This window comes from Ambystoma mexicanum, chromosome 11 (genome assembly GCF_040938575.1).
Source record: "Ambystoma mexicanum isolate Mex_15411 chromosome 11, UKY_AmexF1_1, whole genome shotgun sequence".
NCBI classification, from domain to species: domain Eukaryota; kingdom Metazoa; phylum Chordata; class Amphibia; order Caudata; family Ambystomatidae; genus Ambystoma; species Ambystoma mexicanum.
Genome location: NC_090934.1, coordinates 1,023,596,813 through 1,023,617,232, shown reverse-complemented (window position 1 = coordinate 1,023,617,232; position 20,420 = coordinate 1,023,596,813). Strand labels below are relative to the sequence as shown.

The following is a 20,420-nucleotide window of genomic DNA, read 5'->3' as shown; positions in this document are numbered from 1 at the left end:
CTAGTTTTGGGACAGAGGAGAACCCTACACAGAGATGGGTCAGTCACAAAAAAGTGTGAAGTAGAATGTTCAAGAATAGATTGTGCTTATAGTGTCAATGTGACTTTTTCAATGTAAATAACATATCTGAGACTCACTCATATCACTGCGGTCATGTTCATTAATGGTGTCTCACTCATTCCCTACATCTCTTGTTTCATCGCACTTACTGGAGTCAAGCCCATTCCCTACACCGGCTGCGTCATGCACCCCAACAAGGTCTCCCACTCACCATAGATCTTGTAGATATTAGTGAAATTTAGCTAAATATTTCATGGCCTCAGCTCCTCATCCTCCTTCCATCCATCTGCAACCGCTCGATTGTGCAGCCATACCTGTGCCAATAACTGTCCCTCCACTGTGCAGCTCCTAGCCTCTCCACTGTACAGCCACCAACCCTTCTGCTGTGCATCCCCCTCCCCCAATGCCTCTGCTTTGCAGCCCCACCAGTCCCTTTACTCTGCCTTATCGTCCTGCAGCCCTCCAGACTCATGGCCCCCACTGTGCAATGCAAGCTAATATGGCCTTAAGCTCCTGCTACACCCCCATTAAGGACTCCACTATGCTGCACTAGACTACAGACCACCGTCTTACTCCCACCACAGGCCAGTACTCTGCAGTCACAGGGTTTGTATTCTCCATACCTTAAGAAATAGTATTTGTCCTTAGTATTTGTTACCTTAAATTGGTAACAAATACTACTTAAGGGCAATGAGGACACCAGATCACTCCCCCTTCCCCTCCCCCTTCCCTTTCCCTCCCCCTACCTCAAATTCTACACCTAACTCCCGTCACCTACCCCCTCCTCTACCTTCCCCCACCGTCTCGCCCCCTTGTAAATAGTTCTACCTATTGTTCTAAAGACCTGTTCATGTTTGTAAATATGCTTCTCTCACTTTTGTACCTGTTGTTATATTGTAAAGCGCTTTGTCTTAAAGCGCTATATAAATTCAATGAACATAAATTTCCAACAGGGAAACCACTCCTGGCCTTCACATTAACGTCGTAGCCTGTGCATTAACACTTGACTAACCCAGTCTGCACTTCCCCAGCTAATGTATCTTCCCTCAGTCCTGCCGTAGCCCCACCCTTTGCTTCTGCTCTGCATTTTATCCTCCACTACCTGCCTGTATTTCCTCCTTTCTCCGTCTCTTTCATCCCTCTGTTCTATGTAGAGTCCTCCTGATCACTCCCAAGCAGGCTCCTACACTACCCCCATTGGAAATTTCACATGTAATCATCTCCCCAAAAACTGCTAAGACCCCTGTTGGGAGTCTCCCCTCTGCCCCACTCCACTCTACCAAAGTCCCAGCATAGATGGTACTGTGCAACTTCTCAGATCAAGAAGGGACTCTTTTCTCTCTGTCGACATGTCGGCGCGTCTGAGGAAAGGCTCTCTGTTTCTTGTTGCAGATTATATGAAAGAGTCGGTGTGCAGCTCCAGCACCTGCTCTCTGAACAGCGGCGAGAATCCCTACGCCACCATTAAAGACCCCCCTGTGCTCGCATGCAAGCACTCTGAGAGCAGCTACGTGGAGATGAAGTCCCCCGTCCATAGAGATGCCCCATTCTGCCATGTGTACTCCTCATCCACTGCAAACAAGAATGTGTATGAAGTTGGTAAGTCTCACCTGTCTTTTGTCTTCTCATCCCATTGGGTCACGTCAACCTTCATCCCGCCTTTGCCATCCTCGTCAGCTTCCTGGGGGTTTGACTCCCTTTACAGTCCAGGTTCTGCAGGGACGGTTGGGTTAGGGGTCTCGGAGTACCGGTTTACGTTGAGTGTGACAATGCTGAATACTTGTTGGAGTTTCAAGGGGTGGCGGTGGGTGCCCTGGCGGGCTCTTGGCTCTAGTCTCTCCTGCTTTTCTGATGACCTTCATCCCTGTTAGCCAAAGGCAGAGTGAAATCAAGCAATTTCCTAACGTGCCAATCTCTCTGAAAGTCAGGGCTAGAGCAGAAACTTTGACACAATTATCTGAACTAAGGCTGACTCTTCCCAGTGTAAATGTTCTTTAAAAGGTAACAACCTCGATGGTTATCTCCTGATTTCAACAGCGGCCAGTACAGCAATGTCCAAATGTCAATGCAATGAAGGACTCTCAGTTGGACTTTGACAGCTCAATATTCATTGGTCTTTGCAAGTCCCAACTGTCATAGCTGCAATCATTAAAAATGGGCCACGAGACTGGTGCTTGGGAGAAAGGCCCACATACCTATTTTACCTGATCGGAGGGCGCCCTATTGGTTCCCTGTGATCACCTGCGCTGGCCTTAAGGTCTTCTCCAATATGCAAAAAATTATTTCCATTAAAGACATACTGTATATTTAGATTAAGATTAAGCAAAACTAGTATTTGTCTCTACTGGCCACGATAAAAAGAGAAAACCCCTGAGCTTCCTCAGAGCATGCTAATCTCTTGAGCTTCCTCAGAGCATGCTAATCTCCTGAGCTTCTTCAGAGCATGCTAATCTCCTGAGTTTCCTCAGAGCATGCTAATCCCCTGAGCTTCCTCAGAGCATGCTAATCTCCCGATCTTCCACAGAGCATGCTAATCTCCTGCACTTTCTCAGAGCATGCTAATCTCATGAGCTTCCTCAGAGCATGCTTATCTCCCGAGCTTCCTCAGAGCATGCTTATCTCCCGAGCTTCCTCAGAGCATGCTTATCTCCTGAGCTTCCTTAGAGCATGCTTATCTCCTGAGCTTCCTCAGAGCATGCTAATCTCCTGATCTTCCTCAGCGCATGCTAATCTCCTGAGCTTCCACAGAGCATGGAAATCTCCTGAGCTTCCCCAGAGCATGGTAATCTCCTGATCTTCCTCAGAGCATGCTAATCTCCTAAACTTCCTCAAAGCATGCTAATCCCCTGAGCTTCCTCAGAGCATGCTAATCTCCTGCTCTTCCTCAGAGCATGCTAATCCCTTGAGCTTCCTCAGAGCATGCTAATCTCCTGAGTTTCCTCAGAGCATGCTAATCCCCTGAGCTTCCTCAGAGCATGCTAATCTCCTGAGCTTCCTCAGAGCATGCTAATCTCCCGATCTTCCTCAGAGCATGCTAATCTCCCGATCTTCCTAATCTCTCGATCTTCCTCAGAGCATGCTAATCTCCCGATCTTCCACAGAGCATGCTAATCTCCTGCACTTCCTCAGAGCATGCTAATCTGCTGCACTTCCTCAGAGCATGCTTATCTCCTGAGCTTCCTCAGAGCATGCTAATCTCCTGATCTTCCTCAGAGCATGCTAATCTCCTGAGCATCCTCAGAGCATGGTAATCTCCTGAGCTTCCCCAGAGCATGCTAATCTCCTGATCTTCCTCAGAGCATGCTAATCTCCAGAACTTCCTCAGAGCATGCTAATCTCCTAAACTTCCTCAAAGCATGCTAATCTCCTGAGCTTCCTCAGAGCATGCTAATCTCCAGAACTTCCTCATAGCATGCTAATCTCCTAAACTTCCTCAAAGCATGCTAATCTCCTGAGCTTCCTCAGAGCATGCTAATATCCCGATCTTCCTCAGAGCATGCTAATCTCCCGATCTTCCACAGAACATGCTAATCTCCTGAGCTTCCTCAGAGCATGCTAATCTGCTGCTCTTCCACAGAACATGCTAATCTCCTGAGCTTCCTCAGAGCATGCTAATCTGCTGCTCTTCCTCAGAACATGCTAATCTCCAGAACTTCCTCAGAGCATGCTAATCTCCTAAACTTCCTCAGAGCATGCTAATCTCCTAAACTTCCTCAAAGCATGCTAATCTCCTGAGCTTCCTCAGAGCATGCTAATCTCCTGAGCTTCCTCAGAGCATGCTAATCTCCCGATCTTCCTCAGAGCATGCTAATCTCCCGATCTTCCTCAGAGCATGCTAATCTCCCGATCTTCCACAGAGCATGTTAATCTCCCGAGCTTCCTCAGAGCATGCTAATCTCCCGCTCTTCCTCAGAGCATGCTATTCTCCCGAGCTTCCTCAGAGCATGCTATTCTCCTGAGCTTCCTCAGAGCATGCTAATCTCCCGAGTTTCCTCAGAGCATGCTATTCTCTTGAGCTTCCTCAGAGCATGCTAATCTCCTGAGTTTCCTCAGAGCATGCTATTCTCTTGAGTTCCTCGGAGCATGCTTATCTCCTGCACTTCCTCAGAGCATGCTAATCTCCTGAGCTTCCTCAGAGCATGCTTATCTCCTGAGCTTCCTCAGAGCATGCTAATCTCCCAATCTTCCTCAGAGCATGCTAATCTCCCAATCTTCCTCAGAGCATGCTAATCTCCCGATCTTCCACAGAGCATGTTAATCTCCTGAGCTTCCTCAGAGCATGCTAATCTCCTGCTCTTCCTCAGAGCATGCTATTCTCTTGAGCTTCCTCAGAGCATGCTATTCTCCTGAGCTTCCTCAGAGCATGCTAATCTCCTGAGTTTCCTCAGAGCATGCTATTCTCTTGAGCTTCCTCAGAGCATTCAAATCTCCTGCACTTCCTCAGAGCATGCTAATCTCCTGAGCTTCCTCAGAGCATGCTAATCACCTGAGTTTCCTCAGAGCATGCTAATCCCCTGAGCTTCCTCAAAGCATGCTAATCTCCTGAGCTTCCTCAAAGCATGCTAATCTCCTGAGCTACCTCAAAGCATGCTAATCTCCTGAGCTTCCTCAAAGCATGCTAATCTCCTGAGCTTCCTCAAAGCATGCTAATCTCCTGATTTTCCTCAGAGCATGGTAATCTCCTGATCTTCCTCAAAGCATGGTAATCTCCTGATCTTCCTCAAAGCATGCTAATCTCCTGAGCTTCCTCAAAGCATGCTAATCTCCCGATCTTCCTCAGAGCATGCTAATCTCCTGAGATTCCTCAAAGCATGCTAATCTCCCGAGCTTCCTCAGAGCATGCTAATCTCCTGAGCTTCCTCAGAGCATGCTAATCTCCCGAGCTGCCTCAAAGCATGCTAATCTCCTGAGCTTCCTCAAAGCATGCTAATCTCCTGATCTTCCTCAAAGCATGCTAATCTCCTGATCTTCCTCAGAGCATGCTAATCTCCTGAGATTCCTCAGAGCATGCTAATCTCCCGAGCTTCCTCAGAGCGTGCTAATATCCTGAGCTTCCTCAGAGCGTGCTATTCTCTTGAGCTTCCTCAGAGCATGCAAATCTCCTGCGCTTCCTCAGAGCGTGCTAATCTCCTGAGCTTCCTCAGAGCATGCTTATCTCCTGAGCTTCCTCAGAGCATGCTAATATCCTGAGCTTCCTCAGAGCATGCTAATCCCCTGAGCTTCGTCAGAGCATGCTAATCTCCTGAGCTTCCTCAGAGCATGCTAATCCCCTGAGCTTCCTCAAAGCATGCTAATCTCCTGAGCTTCCTCAGAGCATGCTAATCCCGAGCTTCCTCAAAGCATGCTAATCTCCTGAGCTTCCTCAAAGCATGCTAATCTCCTGAGCTACCTCAAAGCATGCTAATCTCCTGAGCTTCCTCAAAGCATGCTAATCTCCTGAGCTTCCTCAAAGCATGCTAATCTCCTGATCTTCCTCAGAGCATGGTAATCTCCTGATCTTCCTCAAAGCATGCTAATCTCCTGAGCTTCCTCAAAGCATGCTAATCTCCCGATCTTCCTCAGAGCATGCTAATCTCCTGAGATTCCTCAAAGCATGCTAATCTCCCGAGCTTCCTCAGAGCATGCTAATCTCCTGAGCTTCCTCAAAGCATGCTAATCTCCTGAGCTACCTCAAAGCATGCTAATCTCCTGAGCTTCCTCAAAGCATGCTAATCTCCTGAGCTTCCTCAAAGCATGCTAATCTCCTGATTTTCCTCAGAGCATGGTAATCTCCTGATCTTCCTCAAAGCATGGTAATCTCCTGATCTTCCTCAAAGCATGCTAATCTCCTGAGCTTCCTCAAAGCATGCTAATCTCCCGATCTTCCTCAGAGCATGCTAATCTCCTGAGATTCCTCAAAGCATGCTAATCTCCCGAGCTTCCTCAGAGCATGCTAATCTCCTGAGCTTCCTCAGAGCATGCTAATCTCCCGAGCTGCCTCAAAGCATGCTAATCTCCTGAGCTTCCTCAAAGCATGCTAATCTCCTGATCTTCCTCAAAGCATGCTAATCTCCTGATCTTCCTCAGAGCATGCTAATCTCCTGAGATTCCTCAGAGCATGCTAATCTCCCGAGCTTCCTCAGAGCGTGCTAATATCCTGAGCTTCCTCAGAGCGTGCTATTCTCTTGAGCTTCCTCAGAGCATGCAAATCTCCTGCGCTTCCTCAGAGCGTGCTAATCTCCTGAGCTTCCTCAGAGCATGCTTATCTCCTGAGCTTCCTCAGAGCATGCTAATATCCTGAGCTTCCTCAGAGCATGCTAATCCCCTGAGCTTCGTCAGAGCATGCTAATCTCCTGAGCTTCCTCAGAGCATGCTAATCCCCTGAGCTTCCTCAAAGCATGCTAATCTCCTGAGCTTCCTCAGAGCATGCTAATCCCGAGCTTCCTCAAAGCATGCTAATCTCCTGAGCTTCCTCAAAGCATGCTAATCTCCTGAGCTACCTCAAAGCATGCTAATCTCCTGAGCTTCCTCAAAGCATGCTAATCTCCTGAGCTTCCTCAAAGCATGCTAATCTCCTGATCTTCCTCAGAGCATGGTAATCTCCTGATCTTCCTCAAAGCATGCTAATCTCCTGAGCTTCCTCAAAGCATGCTAATCTCCCGATCTTCCTCAGAGCATGCTAATCTCCTGAGATTCCTCAAAGCATGCTAATCTCCCGAGCTTCCTCAGAGCATGCTAATCTCCTGAGCTTCCTCAGAGCATGCTCATCTCCTTATCTTCCTCAAAGCATGCTTATCTCCTGAGCTTCCTCAAAGCATGCTAATCTCCTGAGCTACCTCAAAGCATGCTAATCTCCTGAGCTTCCTCAAAGCATGCTAATCTCCTGATCTTCCTCAGAGCATGGTAATCTCCTGATCTTCCCAAAAGCATGCTAATCTCCTGAGCTTCCTCAAAGCATGCTAATCTCCTGATCTTCCTCAGAGCATGCTAATCTCCCAAATTTCCTCAGAGCATGCTAATCTCCTAAACTTCCTCAAAGCATGCTAATCTCCCAATCTTTCTCAGAGCATGCTAATCTCCTGAGCTTCCTCAGAGCCTGCTAATCTCCTGAGCTTCCTCAGAGCATGCTAATCTCCTAAACTTCCTCAGAGCAATCTAATCTTCAAGAAAAGGCTCCCTCTTTGCAATTGAAAGGACCCCATCTCTGTAATGTTCACCCCAAAACCTTCTTCAACAGAATTATGTTCTGGACCTGTACAGAAGTGCTATGCTTTTGGTCCTATGTAGGGAACTAGATAAAACACTCTGGCTCTATCTCTTGTTGTAGCATAGGCCTAAGAAACCCACAGCCAGAAAAAGAACGTCTGGCCATAGTGTGGGCATGTGAACACCTCCACCTGTTCTTGTATGGGAAAATATTCAATATGTGTATGTATAGAGATTTATATATAGAAATTAAAATTCTAAAATGTTCCTTTAAAATGAAACATGGGGACTGAGAGTCCTCTAATATGACTTTAAAATAATACCCAAACCAGAAAGAATACCATCCAGAGACTATGGGGGTCATTACGACCCCAGCGCTAAGTGGTTAACGGCGCCGTAAAAGGCTGCGGCGCCGTTAACCACTTAGCACCTAATTACGAGGTCCCTTTGCGGGACCCTACCTTAACGGCTGGTGCAATTTGCGGTACAATAATTAGCGCCTTCCCCATTCCCATTATGCCCTATGGGGCAAAAATGGGAATGGGGAAGGGCCATGGGGAAATACCACCCTGCCAACCTTGGAATGGGGTGGTATTTCCCCATTTCACCATGGCGGACACGTTGCGATACCGGCACCAACCATGGTGCTAATAGCGCTATGGTTTAGCACCGGTATCGTAATGAGGGCCTATATCTGAAAGCATCCATTTAAGGCTTCAACACAATAATCATACCTGGGGAGGAGTATATCAAATCTCATCATGCAGGGTGCCATCCCAGCACCTGTCACACTGACGCACGACTGAATCACGCAAAGAAAGGTCCCACACTCCAGGAGGTATGCAGGGTGATGAGTGAACACAGATGGAGGCATGTGCCAGATGCCAGAAGATATGCAGCAGAGGCTAACAGAGAAGAGATACAGGCATGCAAAAACAAGTGAAGGCGCCCTACTCCCTGGGTCACGAATTGTTCTACCAGGAAGTCTGCATCGACAGATAGTCGAGCTTGCCCAAGAGGGGCAGCGGGGAATTGTGGCAATCAGGAAACAACTTTGTGACACTGTGGTTCTGAACACTGAATTTCATGCACAGGAGAACAGATAGAGCAGGATATTTCGGACAGCACACAATCAAGCAGGATAAAACAGAGCCTCTGCAAATGTCAGAACTGAGAAAGACAATCTTGCAAAAGTTAGCAGCAGACTTCTTCAGGCCGTTGAATACAGAGAAGTCCCCATTAGTCCTCAAGATTCCCCCATTGTGTGAACACCATCACCTTCTGCAGGAGCAATACTACCCCTGCTGGTGACACATTCTCCTGTGCGGCATCCCAGAGACACTAAAAACAGACAATGGCTCACCATTCCATGGGAACAAGTGCGCTGCTTTCGTCAAGTACCTGGGAGTGACCCACCTGAAAAGATACCTGTAATGGCCCCAAGCCAACGTAATGGGGGAATATTCTATGAGCACTAACAAGAAAACTGTGACATGTCTCTAAATCAGGCACTCTGTGACATTTCAAGAGGATGCAGAAACTCACCACACTGATTGACAGGTGTTTGTCAGAACTCTTGCCGAAACAGAAGCTAAATACGAGATTACCACCCCAGCAATTGCCACCACCACCACCAAAGGACACGAGCATACAAAAGCCAGAGACAGGAAGGAAATGCACAACAGCAGAAGACAGCGAGGCCAAACACCTTGGGGGTAAGAGACAAGTGCTAGCCTAGAAACAGGAAACCAGGCAATCAGGTACCACCTCTGATTTCACTTCAGTGACAATCACCACAGTAAAGGGCACAGTAGTCAGAGCTGAGTCATCCAATCGCAATCTCACCAGAAACGCATCCCACTTCAAGAGGCATCGTGTCCCTGGTGAACAGGTGAAGGAAGAACACCTACTCCTGGAAAATGAGGGTTTGGGGACTGCTGAAACGCCGGGCGCCCAGAAGCAAAAACTGAAGAGTCAGAAGGCCTTGGAAGACAGTCACACCGGCTGCTTAAGCACATCTGAGATGTCGCGGCGCCTTCTCTGAGTTTGAGGGAGGTGTGAGATTGCTGGATATCAGGGGTTGATCCTTGACATCACTTCCCGCCCAGGGAAACACACCGGAAGTGTTGTGAGGACATAAGGGATCACTTCTTATGGGGAGACTTGTGGGGACTAGCCTCACGCCTGTAGGGTGCACATGTATCTAGAAGTCTGGGGAAATAAAGAAGAGAAGAACCTACCTGGTCTCCAGGGTGTAGATGATTATCAGCTGCAGAGTCTGAGGCACCGGGCACCACACTGGGCATATGATGGCAGTGCCTAGCAGATGTTTAATATCTATAAAAGAGCAAAAACGGTTGTCTTTGTGAATGCTTGTTTTCAACAAGAAGTCGATGGAAGGAACAGATTCAAGGGCACACATGTGCTTAGAAATCAAGTGGTGATAATGGTACCCCTGCTTAAGACATGTCTATTGCAGCAGCGGCAGCAGGTGATGACTGCAATTAAGCCATTACCTTTCAGAAGACTGCAGAGAAATAACAACGGTAGCACCACAAGTGCCCATAGTTTGATGTGTCTTTATGATGATGGAGCTAATTCAAAGACTTTCCAGCAGAGTGTGCTTCAGCGTCCGGGGATGAATTTATTGGAAGTGGCCTTAGGGATTAGCATGCCCATGGCTGGTCAATGGGTGGGTACAATTCTGAACAGAATTCGGACTCTGTGCATTGCAAATCAGTCACAACCAAAAGGCCCTCACTGGCTAAGAAACTCTACATCTCCGGAGACCAATGCCGCACCAAAAGCCCGACTGGAAAGAAAGAATTGAAAAGGGGGTTGGGGGCAGCTAATAAACAGGCCATGTGCTGCTATGCATCCTGACTCTGGAACAAGTTACCAACACAAATAAGACTGTCCCCCTCCATCCTACACACCAGGAAGGACCCGAAGCTCCCCCTTCCATGCTCCCTTTACCCATTCCCGCTACCACTGTTCACCCTACCCGAACTGTAACCCCTTGTGTGTGTTGCCCTACTGTGTGTCATGGTCTGTTGCGACCCATCTAGCTTTGCGCATTATAAATCCCAAACATCCCATACATATGTTAATAATTGTATAGACCTAGAGAGGGGTCACTATAGCTTAGAATAATGGCCCTTTCCCACCTTATGTCCCTGGGCTTTCCACATGCCATAACTAGAGGGCAAGCCTTTATCCCGTGCTAATGACCCCACCTTAATAAGGCTGAGCTCTTCCATGGAGCATACACTTTTACTCTGGTTTCTATTTATTTAAAACCCAATGTCAGGATCATTAGACAAGTTTGTTCTATCACTGCACAGCATAAGCATCCCAACTAATAGCTGAGTTCTCTGGCTTTGTGATACCTTCTCCAACACTTCCCCAAACACTTGACACGACATCAAGGTATGAGAGGAGCCCGGTTTCCACCAAAACTCTAACCATGTCACCATTCATACACATGGTGTAGTAGGGTCCTTTTTCAACAGCATTCTCCATCACTTGACAAGCCCATTTTCTCACATTCTTGACCTTCTACTGCCAGGCTTGCTCTCGAGAATCACCTGGCACACCTGTACGCGAGGACCACGTGTGACATACTTCTGCAAAAAGCCTTCCGTGGAAGACAAACAGCATAAGTCGCCAGAAGGCTTGAATTCCTGCAACAATATTTCACAAACTTTACTGAACTGATGGTATTGTACACAATTACCTACTGCCAAAAGTCCGACCCCAAAAGTCCAACCCCCAATTTTCCACATATATATATATGTGGGGGGGTAAAGTGAATAAAAAATTATATAGGGGTAAGGTGGGGGGGCTGTGGGGGTCGCCCACCACATATATATTTGCGGAAAATAAAAAAAATAAAAAGAAACAGACTTTTGGGGTTCGAAATTTTCGGTTTGGTAAAATCACGTAGATCCTTTCCTGATAACTGCTCCCTGACATGGCTTCTACTCTCACCTTGCCCCCCTACTTATTCATACTCATTTCATTAACATTCAAACACTCATAAGTACATTCAATACTTACTAGGGCAGATAATACAGCTTCGTTCAATGCAGAATCTTTTGGCATTCGCCTTTGCTGCATTTTGGAGGTCTTGGTGCATTGCACCAATTGATTCCTGGTCAGAATAAATGCCCACTCACTAAAATAACGAATGCGCAGACCCCTTGTTAAACCACCTAAAGGAATGCTTGGCGTAACAGTCTCACACCTGCATTGTAACTCGATGCACCTGAACAAACTGCACATATTGATTCTGGTTTGGGAACCCATCATGCCCCAGTAAGTGTCATATAGATGAACACAGAATCACACAAACTTCTACCGGTTCGGCTTAACCAAACTTTCGCGAACTTCCTTTGAGGTATGCACGGGGTGGTTTGAGGGATTTAGGCCTTGTGAGTTACATGATGCGTGTACGGTTGGGGTATGTAATCAGTTTTGTAGAAATAGTTAGAATCACTAAGACGATAGGGTAGTTGAGAGGTTGAAATGTGAATCAGGATTTTACAGCAGGAGAGGAATACAATTGAAGTACGACTTACTTGATGCAGATGTAGAAAACTGAAATATATGCTGGTTAATTTTGAAAAGCTATCAATGTGTTGGAATCAGAGGATTACACCGAGGGAGTATAACTGTGTGCAGCAATCATGCTATCTGTTTGTGATCATTAAGGAGAAAATCCCAGTGATAACTTTGCATGACATGCACACACAGAACTATCAGGGAGGACAAAACCCCACAGTCGCTACAAAAAGATAGCATGCATGTTGGACACCCGTTACAGCCACTTATTGTAACCTTTGGCCCCCAGGAGGATAGGATCCCGCTCACCATCTTGCATGACATGCACATGTGTTGTATATGTACTCCGTGCGTGCGTACTCGCGAGAACAAATCCCAAGGTTGGTTTGAAGCAGGAGATTACATTAGGTGACTCTAACTGGGTTTGCATCACTCAATCCATCTTGTGGTGTCTAGAGAGGCCAGACAGTTCAGATGCTATTTGGGTGTCTTTGCGAATCTCGTGAGGACGCGTGAATCCGCAAATCTGACTATGGGATTAGGAGGTTGACTTTGAGAGTTCGTTGAGCACAAAGCTCCCCTAGGCTTAATCCCGAGCACAGCAGACTTGAAAGTCCATAAACCTTGTCTGAACTGTAATGATATCCGACATGTTGCACCTACCTCAAAAGAACTTGAGAAATTTCAAGCAACTTCCCAAAAGCACGCGCTTCTCATCTGGCTGACCGACGTCTGCCACTGGCCAGATGGTACGGCGTCCTTTCATCGCCTGCAATTTCATCCTCTGGCATTTTAATGTGTAAATTACAGCGAATATGCTCATCACATTTTATAGGGGGGTGGGAAAGGGCAATTAAGGGTTTGGGGAGCAGGGACTAGCTAAAAGTAAATGGGAGAGGCCGGTTCGGGGGCCCACCAAAAAATAAAAATAAATAATGATGTGCGTTTTCGTTACAATGTACACGTTAAAATGACACGGGGTGAAGTTGCAGGCGATGAAATGACATAGAACCGCCCAGATGACAGCCACCCTACTTCACACAACCACACATGCATCAGGAGCAATACATTTCACATTCGATTGGTTGAAGTGTACAAAAAGAAGTAGTGGAACTATGTTCCCTGCTGGCTCACCCCCCACAAACCCCATGACCACAGCCCTCCCACTCACAGTTGAAACCCCGTGCCTGGATCCCGCCTTTCCTCCATTCCACCTTCACCACTGTATAAAGGCTGAAAGAAACACAGTGAAAGAAAATGCTGAATGCATTTTACACCCCCCAGCCCCCCATTACCTTTATCTGTTGTCACCACAGCATGCAGCTTTATGTCCCCTTGCCTTTCTAATCATCCCCCATTCGCACCTCTTAAGGGCCTGCTAAAGATTAAAGTCACCTCTCCCACTTACCCCCGACGCAAAACATTGAAGGGCAAGTTTCAACATCTTCTTACCCTTTTATTTTAAAACAAAACCATTCCGGAACGGTTTCTTTTTCAATATAAAAGTATAGGAACGGTGAAACCATATTAAAAAAAAAAAGCAGAGGCGCTCCGCTCCCGCCCACTTCGACCACCATCCAAAACATTCTGCAAGCAGCACATACAAACACCTGCATCCTGTCCCCGTTCCTCCGCGGTTATGGGAAGCCATCCCCAGGAAGGGGAGGGGTCGAAAACATGATGCTGCGCAGCATTTTGTAATTAGATAAGAATGTAGCTGGTGCCAGCAGACACTCGGGGGCATGGCCTCCTGTGCACAGCTTTTGCACGTGCTTCCGGCCCCAACCTTCCGCCTTTTTCTGTTTGCAAGAAGGCGGCACAGTCAAAAAGCTGCGAGTTTGCTCTTGAGACCTTGTAACATGCATTCGTTTTCCCTCTATTTTTCTCTTCCTCACATCTGACGCACTACTTGGATGTCAGGTACTGTGCCACTTGTACTCAAGGGCTTTCCTTTTCATGGGTTTTCATGCACTTTGTATAGATGTTTGGGGCCAGAACGTTCCTGACCGTTGTGTAATTCTTTGCAATGCGTTACCTAGGCACTCTCTTACTGGTTGAGATGCAGGAAAACAGAACGTAGCTTTCCTCAATTGACACACGTGTCTTTGTGGACAGGAAAAAGGCAAGTCAATGTTTTCTGTGCTCTAGGTCACCACGGCGAGGTGATTTGTTTCCCTTTTCTCAGCGAAGCAAGAGGGGCTCCGTGAATTCTTTTACTGTAAACGCATATGTCGAGGGTCTGACACAGCCAACACCGGGGTCATGCCTGAGGGCTTGCCTCAACAGGCTTTCAGGCCGAGATATCTGCCATTCCAAGAGAGCAGGGTTTGTTCCTGGGAGGGTTCTGCCCTGAGGGGCATTCGGTCCTATACATCAACCACTCTTCCCTTCACAGGGTAAATGGTCTGTGTCCACCCTGTGATGCACCTGTTTTGGTCGGGTTAGAGGTCTCTCTACTGGGCAGTCGCCCCCACCACATTCTCAGCAGGTCAGGCTTGGGCCCCGTTTCCGTCGGGCCAGGGCTCCCCATTGTAACAGACGTCCCTCGCTGGGAGTGCCCCTCTCATGGGCTTGTCTACAATGTATTTGCTCTTAGTCTCTACTTGCTTTAAAGCAAACAATTACATTTTACCTCGTCACTGCATTATTTAATTTGCCATTATTGGTCACTGCTGCCCATTGTTGTATCATAACACCTGACAGTTTGATTGCCTAAAGCCCACCTCATTTCAATTGCATAATAACATCTTACTCTTTGGTCACCCCCAGCCCTGCACATTGGAATCCTATCATAATTACTTCCTGCATGTTGGTCACCATTGGCCCCGAGCATTAGAATTGTGCATTGTCACCTGTGTTCTGGTCTTAGTTTTCTAAATGTAACTTAAGATGGTTGGATTTCTTCCTCATGGATACTTCATTGGAGCTCGAGACTAGGGGTGCTTGGAAACAAAAAGCATGTGTTCCCCTTTTTGCATAGAGTGCTATGGGCATGACCAAGAGAGCGAGTTCCTCCGTCCTTACAGCGTGTTTCCTATCAAGATAAGGGAGGTGCTTCATGCGATACATTTTGAGTCCTCTCTGAACCTTTTTGTTGCCACTGTGCTGAATGCCCACTTACTCCACCCTCTCCTCCTTGACTTGCACTCCCTCCTTTCCCTCTCCGCCCTAATCCACTCTGCCTTATCTGCCTGTCCTTGTACTCATCCTCCTTTAAGGCACCCCTGACTCCCCCTAGTGCTGATTTTCACTCTCTCACTACCTCGGGCTCACTCCCTATGGATTCTCTCCCCCGCCCTACCCTGCTCATCTCTGTCTCTCTCCACCTCATCCTTCCATGTCCCTGCCCTTTGTATCACTCATAACAAGCCCTCTGGCTGGCCTTATTACTTCCCCCAATTTCGTCCCACCCCAGTAGTTGCTCCCTCCCCCTCTTTCCCCTTCCTTTATGCCTAGGCCCTGGAATACCCAGTCCATCTATAACATCGTTCAGTGCTAAGCCCTTTGATTCTCACTACCCTCTTCTGGTAGCCCTGGGTATTACTGAGTCTTGGATCACTCCCTTTGACTCCGCTACTCCCTGGGATTTCCACAAGCCATAACTAGAGGGCAAGCCTTTATCACGTGCTAATGACCCCACCTTAATAAGGATGAGCTCTTCCATGGAGGATACACTTTGGCTCTTGTTTCTATTTATTTTAAACCCAATGTCAGGATCATTAGACACGTTTGTTCTATCAGTGCACAGCATAAGCATCCCAACTAATAGCTGAGTTCTCGAGTTTTATTTTACATTCTCCAACACTTCCCCAAACACTTGACACAACATTAGGGTATGAGAGGAGCCCAGTATCCGCCAGAACTCGGGAGGACAGATAAGGAGCAACGTGCTCGTCTTGGAAGCAAGAAGATGCGGAGCAACACAGGTTCGATCCCCGGGTCTGCACTTAGAAACCTCTGGGTATTAAGCGTGTTATAAATAACCAATTACAATTACAAACTCTGACCATGTGACTATTCATGCACATGTTGTACTAGAGTCATTTTTCAACAGTATTCTCCATTTCTTGACAAACACATTTTCTCACATTCTTGACCTTCTACTGCACCCTCAGAACCAAGTCTTTATCGTCTAATTTAGTGAAATCCTCTACAAATACATTGCATAGGTCCTCTGCCATTAAGCGTGACGGGGCAGAACCTTCCAGGATTTTAAGAGGGTTACAGTCTTTTTCCCAGGACAGGTGTGACAAGAGTGATTTGTCCACCTCTTCATCCTAAGGATGTCCTGGAATTGCTTTCTCTCAACTGGGTTATCTACCATCAAGCAGAGCCAATGAAGATGTTTAGCCCAAAGCACATCCTACTACTGTGGGAGAGTATATGTACGACTTTTACCATGCCTGGTTCCTCATTAAGGAGGATCAGTGCATTCTGTTTGTGGTTGTCACATCTCCCATACCGCGTTCACCAAGGCTTTGTGCATGCCAGGAAGTAGTGCCTACTGTGGTGAATGATGGATTGCTGTGTCGGAAGGACTACATTTCCCAGAAAGCTGCATGGCAGGCATCATCACACCATGCATGCTAACAGCAAGTGTGGAACAAAACTTTGGCGAGCGCAGAAGTACATTCAGATAGGTCTTGCTACACACCTGTTATTAACAAGCTATGTTGGTTGCTTAGGACGTTACTTCTTGTTTCAAAAGGCGTGCTCGCTCCTGACCCCAGGCTCATCTCTGGTTCGTACTAAGATCCTCTGGATCTCAGCAAATTGCTATTTTTCTCTTCTGTTGCTTACCGTGTTGTGGATGAAGTGACTGGTTTGTGGAACTCCTTTTTTGACGAACTGTGTGTTTGTTTCCTTGATTGCTGACCCTCTTTTGGATTTATGGACTGTTTTGTACATTTCCTTGGATTTGGTGAGATGTGTTGATTCTCTTGTTGATTATTGGAATGTTTTGTGATACTACCGTGGACTCTGGTGAACTGTGTTGTGGATTCTCTTTGGATTTAAGACGTTTTGGTAAGTCCTTTAAAGATGTGGGACTGTCTTGAACAGATATGGTCCTTTTAATTAAGGTAACACATCGGACGATGGATGGGATGGAGAATAACTCTCACACCAAACAAGAAGACCGACTCAGGAAGTTGTCAAAAGGTCTCTGTTTTATTCTCAATTCCCTATAACAGGGAGTTACAACGGATGTCTAAGGACTTCGCACAGCAAAGTCTCAACGCATTTCACAAAAAAAACAGTACTTTTATAGCAAAAACATGTCATCCGTGACATCATAATATGTGGCAAGCTAAGAAAACCTACGTGGGATGGTGATAGGACTAAGGAGAGTATCTAAGTATACTTTTTTAAAAGGGATTGGATTGTGATTGGATCTCTAAAGTCGGGTGGGCAACTCATGCCCTCCCTTAGTGCAAGTCATCTACAACAGTTATTAGAAACACACCTCATTGGCTCTTAAACTATAACGCTCTTCGTTATACGGCCCTCTAAAATTAGTTGGCACACTTGTACCCTTCTAGAACATTTGATTCTCTAGCAGCATGTAAGCTGGTATCCCAGGTGCTGGTGGGTGGGCCTGACTGTATCTTCTAACCCAATTAACCCAACATCTCGCATCGCTCATGCCATCTGCCAGTGAAATTGTCTTTGCACTTGGCCTTGTAGTCGATTTTTGTCTCTGGAAATATAAGGGAGTGTGAGCATGTTTTAATAAATGTTCAGGTACGCATGCCCACTTCTATTTCCATCCTGGACTCACATGACAGGGAGACTGTGAATGGGCCCATTTCATAGCATTTAATTGTCTCGAATAAAAAAACGTGGCACTCATGGCGTTCTCTCTTTGCAACTTAACAAGAGATGCCTCTGCATCTCAGATTCACTGTTCTTCAAGACTGATAACCAGTTTTGGCTGGCTTTATCCTTTGACATTAGGCCAAACAGCCTTCCTTTGGTCCATCTTCGAGCCTCGGCTTATTTCTTTGCTGCGACACACACGCAGCTATAGATCCTTCTTTCTCCACAGGTCCAGCTTACTAAAATTGTGACATCAAATATCCAGAATCTATGTACATATATATACTGGCGGAACCGCCTGCAGTCTATTTACTATGCATAGCCAGCCTTTATGATTACTTAGACTACTTGCATTATGGCATCTGTACAGTTATAAAACAGCTTATCGTTTTCTGCAGTGCTTCTTTACACATGCAATCGTCATTCCGCACATTGAAGTCTTCTCGATTCTTTACTTCATCATTAGATTCTATAAGGTCTATGCATTCTCTTCTTTGGTCATCCTTCTTAGTGCATCACGTTTACTTCTTGTGACATCTCCAGCCTCTCCTTTTCACATCTTCACACTTCTTCGGGGGTCTCCCTCAGAAGACCGTCATCTCTTCTGGATACGTCATATAGGGTTTTCTCAGTGGATACCTTGTCTCAAAGGCTTTTCGTGAGATTGGCATTATCACTAGTGTTGCGCATGTTGCAATGTCCGGTTCCCAACATATAGGAAAAATAGAGGCAGAACTTCCTGCAGAGGCATTCAGCTGCTCCTCTACAGTCTATTAATCCTCTCACCTGGAACTGTTCTTCCTGATCCCTTTCAGACATCTGGGTATCCCATACGGTATCCAGTCTTAATATCTGAAACAAAGTGTGGTGAATTTCAGAGTGGGCAAAAACACTGAAAAACACAGTGACCATTCATTAAATAAATAAAGGGTAGTGGGGTAAAGGGGTTGGAATGGCGTTTTAAGGGTTAAAAAATGGGGTGCTTGGGAGGACCCCCATATAAATGATCACATATAACCTCCGATCTCTAGTAGGTGTCCAGACAATGAAGCGAACACTACCAGGTATTTAGACTACTAAATGTGTTTGTTGGCACTAGTCAGGAATCCACTGCTTATTGGCACTCTGTTACTCATTTTATTTCAGTCTCTGAGAGAACCCACTGGTATTCTTCACAATCATCTTTTCACACCCATGGTCCACAGGTAATCTGAGACCTGGGGTTGTTGGGTTGAGTGGAAGATTTACCACCTGCCTTGGGCAAACCTAGAGGAAAGCCATGAGATATAGATAGAGGTGAGGTCAGGATTCCATCTTCCTCTTCCTCCCTTTCCTCCTCCCACCGACTATCTCAGCTACTTTCATGAAATCTCCTGCAAGAGACAGTGATGTCAATCAGTAAAAAAGCAATGAAGTTGGTGCCTCACTCAGAGGTCTAGGAGGGTGTCCACTCCAGATGCTTCACAGTGCCCAAGATGGACAAACCAGACCTCGGAAACATTTTGGATCTCTCAAACTTCAATTCCTTTCTCCCGAATGGAAGGCACAAGGTGGTTACACCAGCTCAAATCCTCCCATCCCTTCAACCGTGAGACTGGCTCTGTGCTCTGGATCAACAGGATACCTATTTGTACATTCCGATTTGGCCCCCCTCATCAGAAGATATCTGGTGATTCATTGATATAATTTCAGAGTGCTTCCCCTCGGCCTCCACTCTCAATCAAAGATTTTCATTAAGGTCATTGAAGTGGTCATGGCCTTTCTGAGACAGGATTGAGTTCACACCTAGTACCTGGATTCTTGGCTTATTCGAGCCAAGAGCCCAACAGAGCCCCCTCCTTCCTTCAACAGACACTGCATCTGGTGTACTCTTTGAGTCCATCAGTAAATAGCAAGACATCTATTCCGGCACCCACTCAATCTTGTCTCTACATAATGGGAAACCAGCCTGTGCCCAATCTTTCTCACAGAAGCTCTTCATTGGACAGGCTTGACAATGATTCACGCAACTTCTGTTCTGGCTCTAACATATCAGAGAATGCTGGGGCTTATGGCCTCTTTAGTTCTCAAAGTCCCTTATGTGAGGCTCTTTATAGAGAATACTCACCTTCATCTCGCTGCACACTGAAACCAGGAGGAAGACTCCTTCCCCAAACCCGTCAAGAATGACATTCTTTGTTGAATGGAGCCAGGATACCTGCTGAGAACTGACCCAAATATATGAAATTAATGAAGACAACCCCTTGGTTGGGTGTGGAGCTACCATGGGCCCTGAACAGGTGCATGGCCCTTGATGGCATTTACAAGCAAACATATCAATGTTGTAGAACAGAAGGCTATTTTCGTGACCTTCAATGCATTTTACCCCTGCATACAGGGCAACAGGGTCCTAATGCGAACAGACAATGCAGTGGGATATTTTATCTCAACAAAGGAGGTGGGAATTGACTTTCCTCAGCTTCGCAGACTAGCACACTTTCTTTGAAGATGGGCTATTCAAAATGATGTCTTCTCAGAAGCATCCCATGTAGCTGGACTTGAACGTCCAGGTGAATTTTCGAAGAAGAAACAATTGTGTACCTAAGGAGTGGGCAATATTCTGCAAAATATTTTTCAACACTATAATTGTAATTGTTCTTTCATAATGTGCTTAATCCGGAAGACCAGTTTCTAAGCGCAATGCGTTGTCTTGCTTCCAAGACAAACGCATTGCCCCTGAGCTACCCTCCAATGCTGCGGCTATCCTTCAATGGATCTCCTTTCAACACAAGGTAACGGCACGCTCTCAGAGTACG

General features: G+C 46.4%; 1 protein-coding gene across 9 annotated transcripts in view; it reads left to right on the top strand.

The window, feature by feature from the left end:
• MEGF11 (multiple EGF like domains 11) overlaps positions 1–20,420 on the top strand; it is a 2,301,522-nt gene that overhangs the window by 2,226,093 nt on the left and 55,009 nt on the right. For 2 of the 9 annotated variants that reach the window (XM_069624261.1, XM_069624259.1), the window contains one exon: positions 1,453–1,659. The exons of 6 other annotated variants lie outside the window; for them this stretch is intronic. In XM_069624261.1, coding sequence (XP_069480362.1) covers positions 1,453–1,659 — 207 coding nt within the window. Of the gene's footprint in view, positions 1–1,452; positions 1,660–20,420 lie in introns of those variants that run through there. One more of the 9 variants, XM_069624263.1, reaches the window with a different exon arrangement.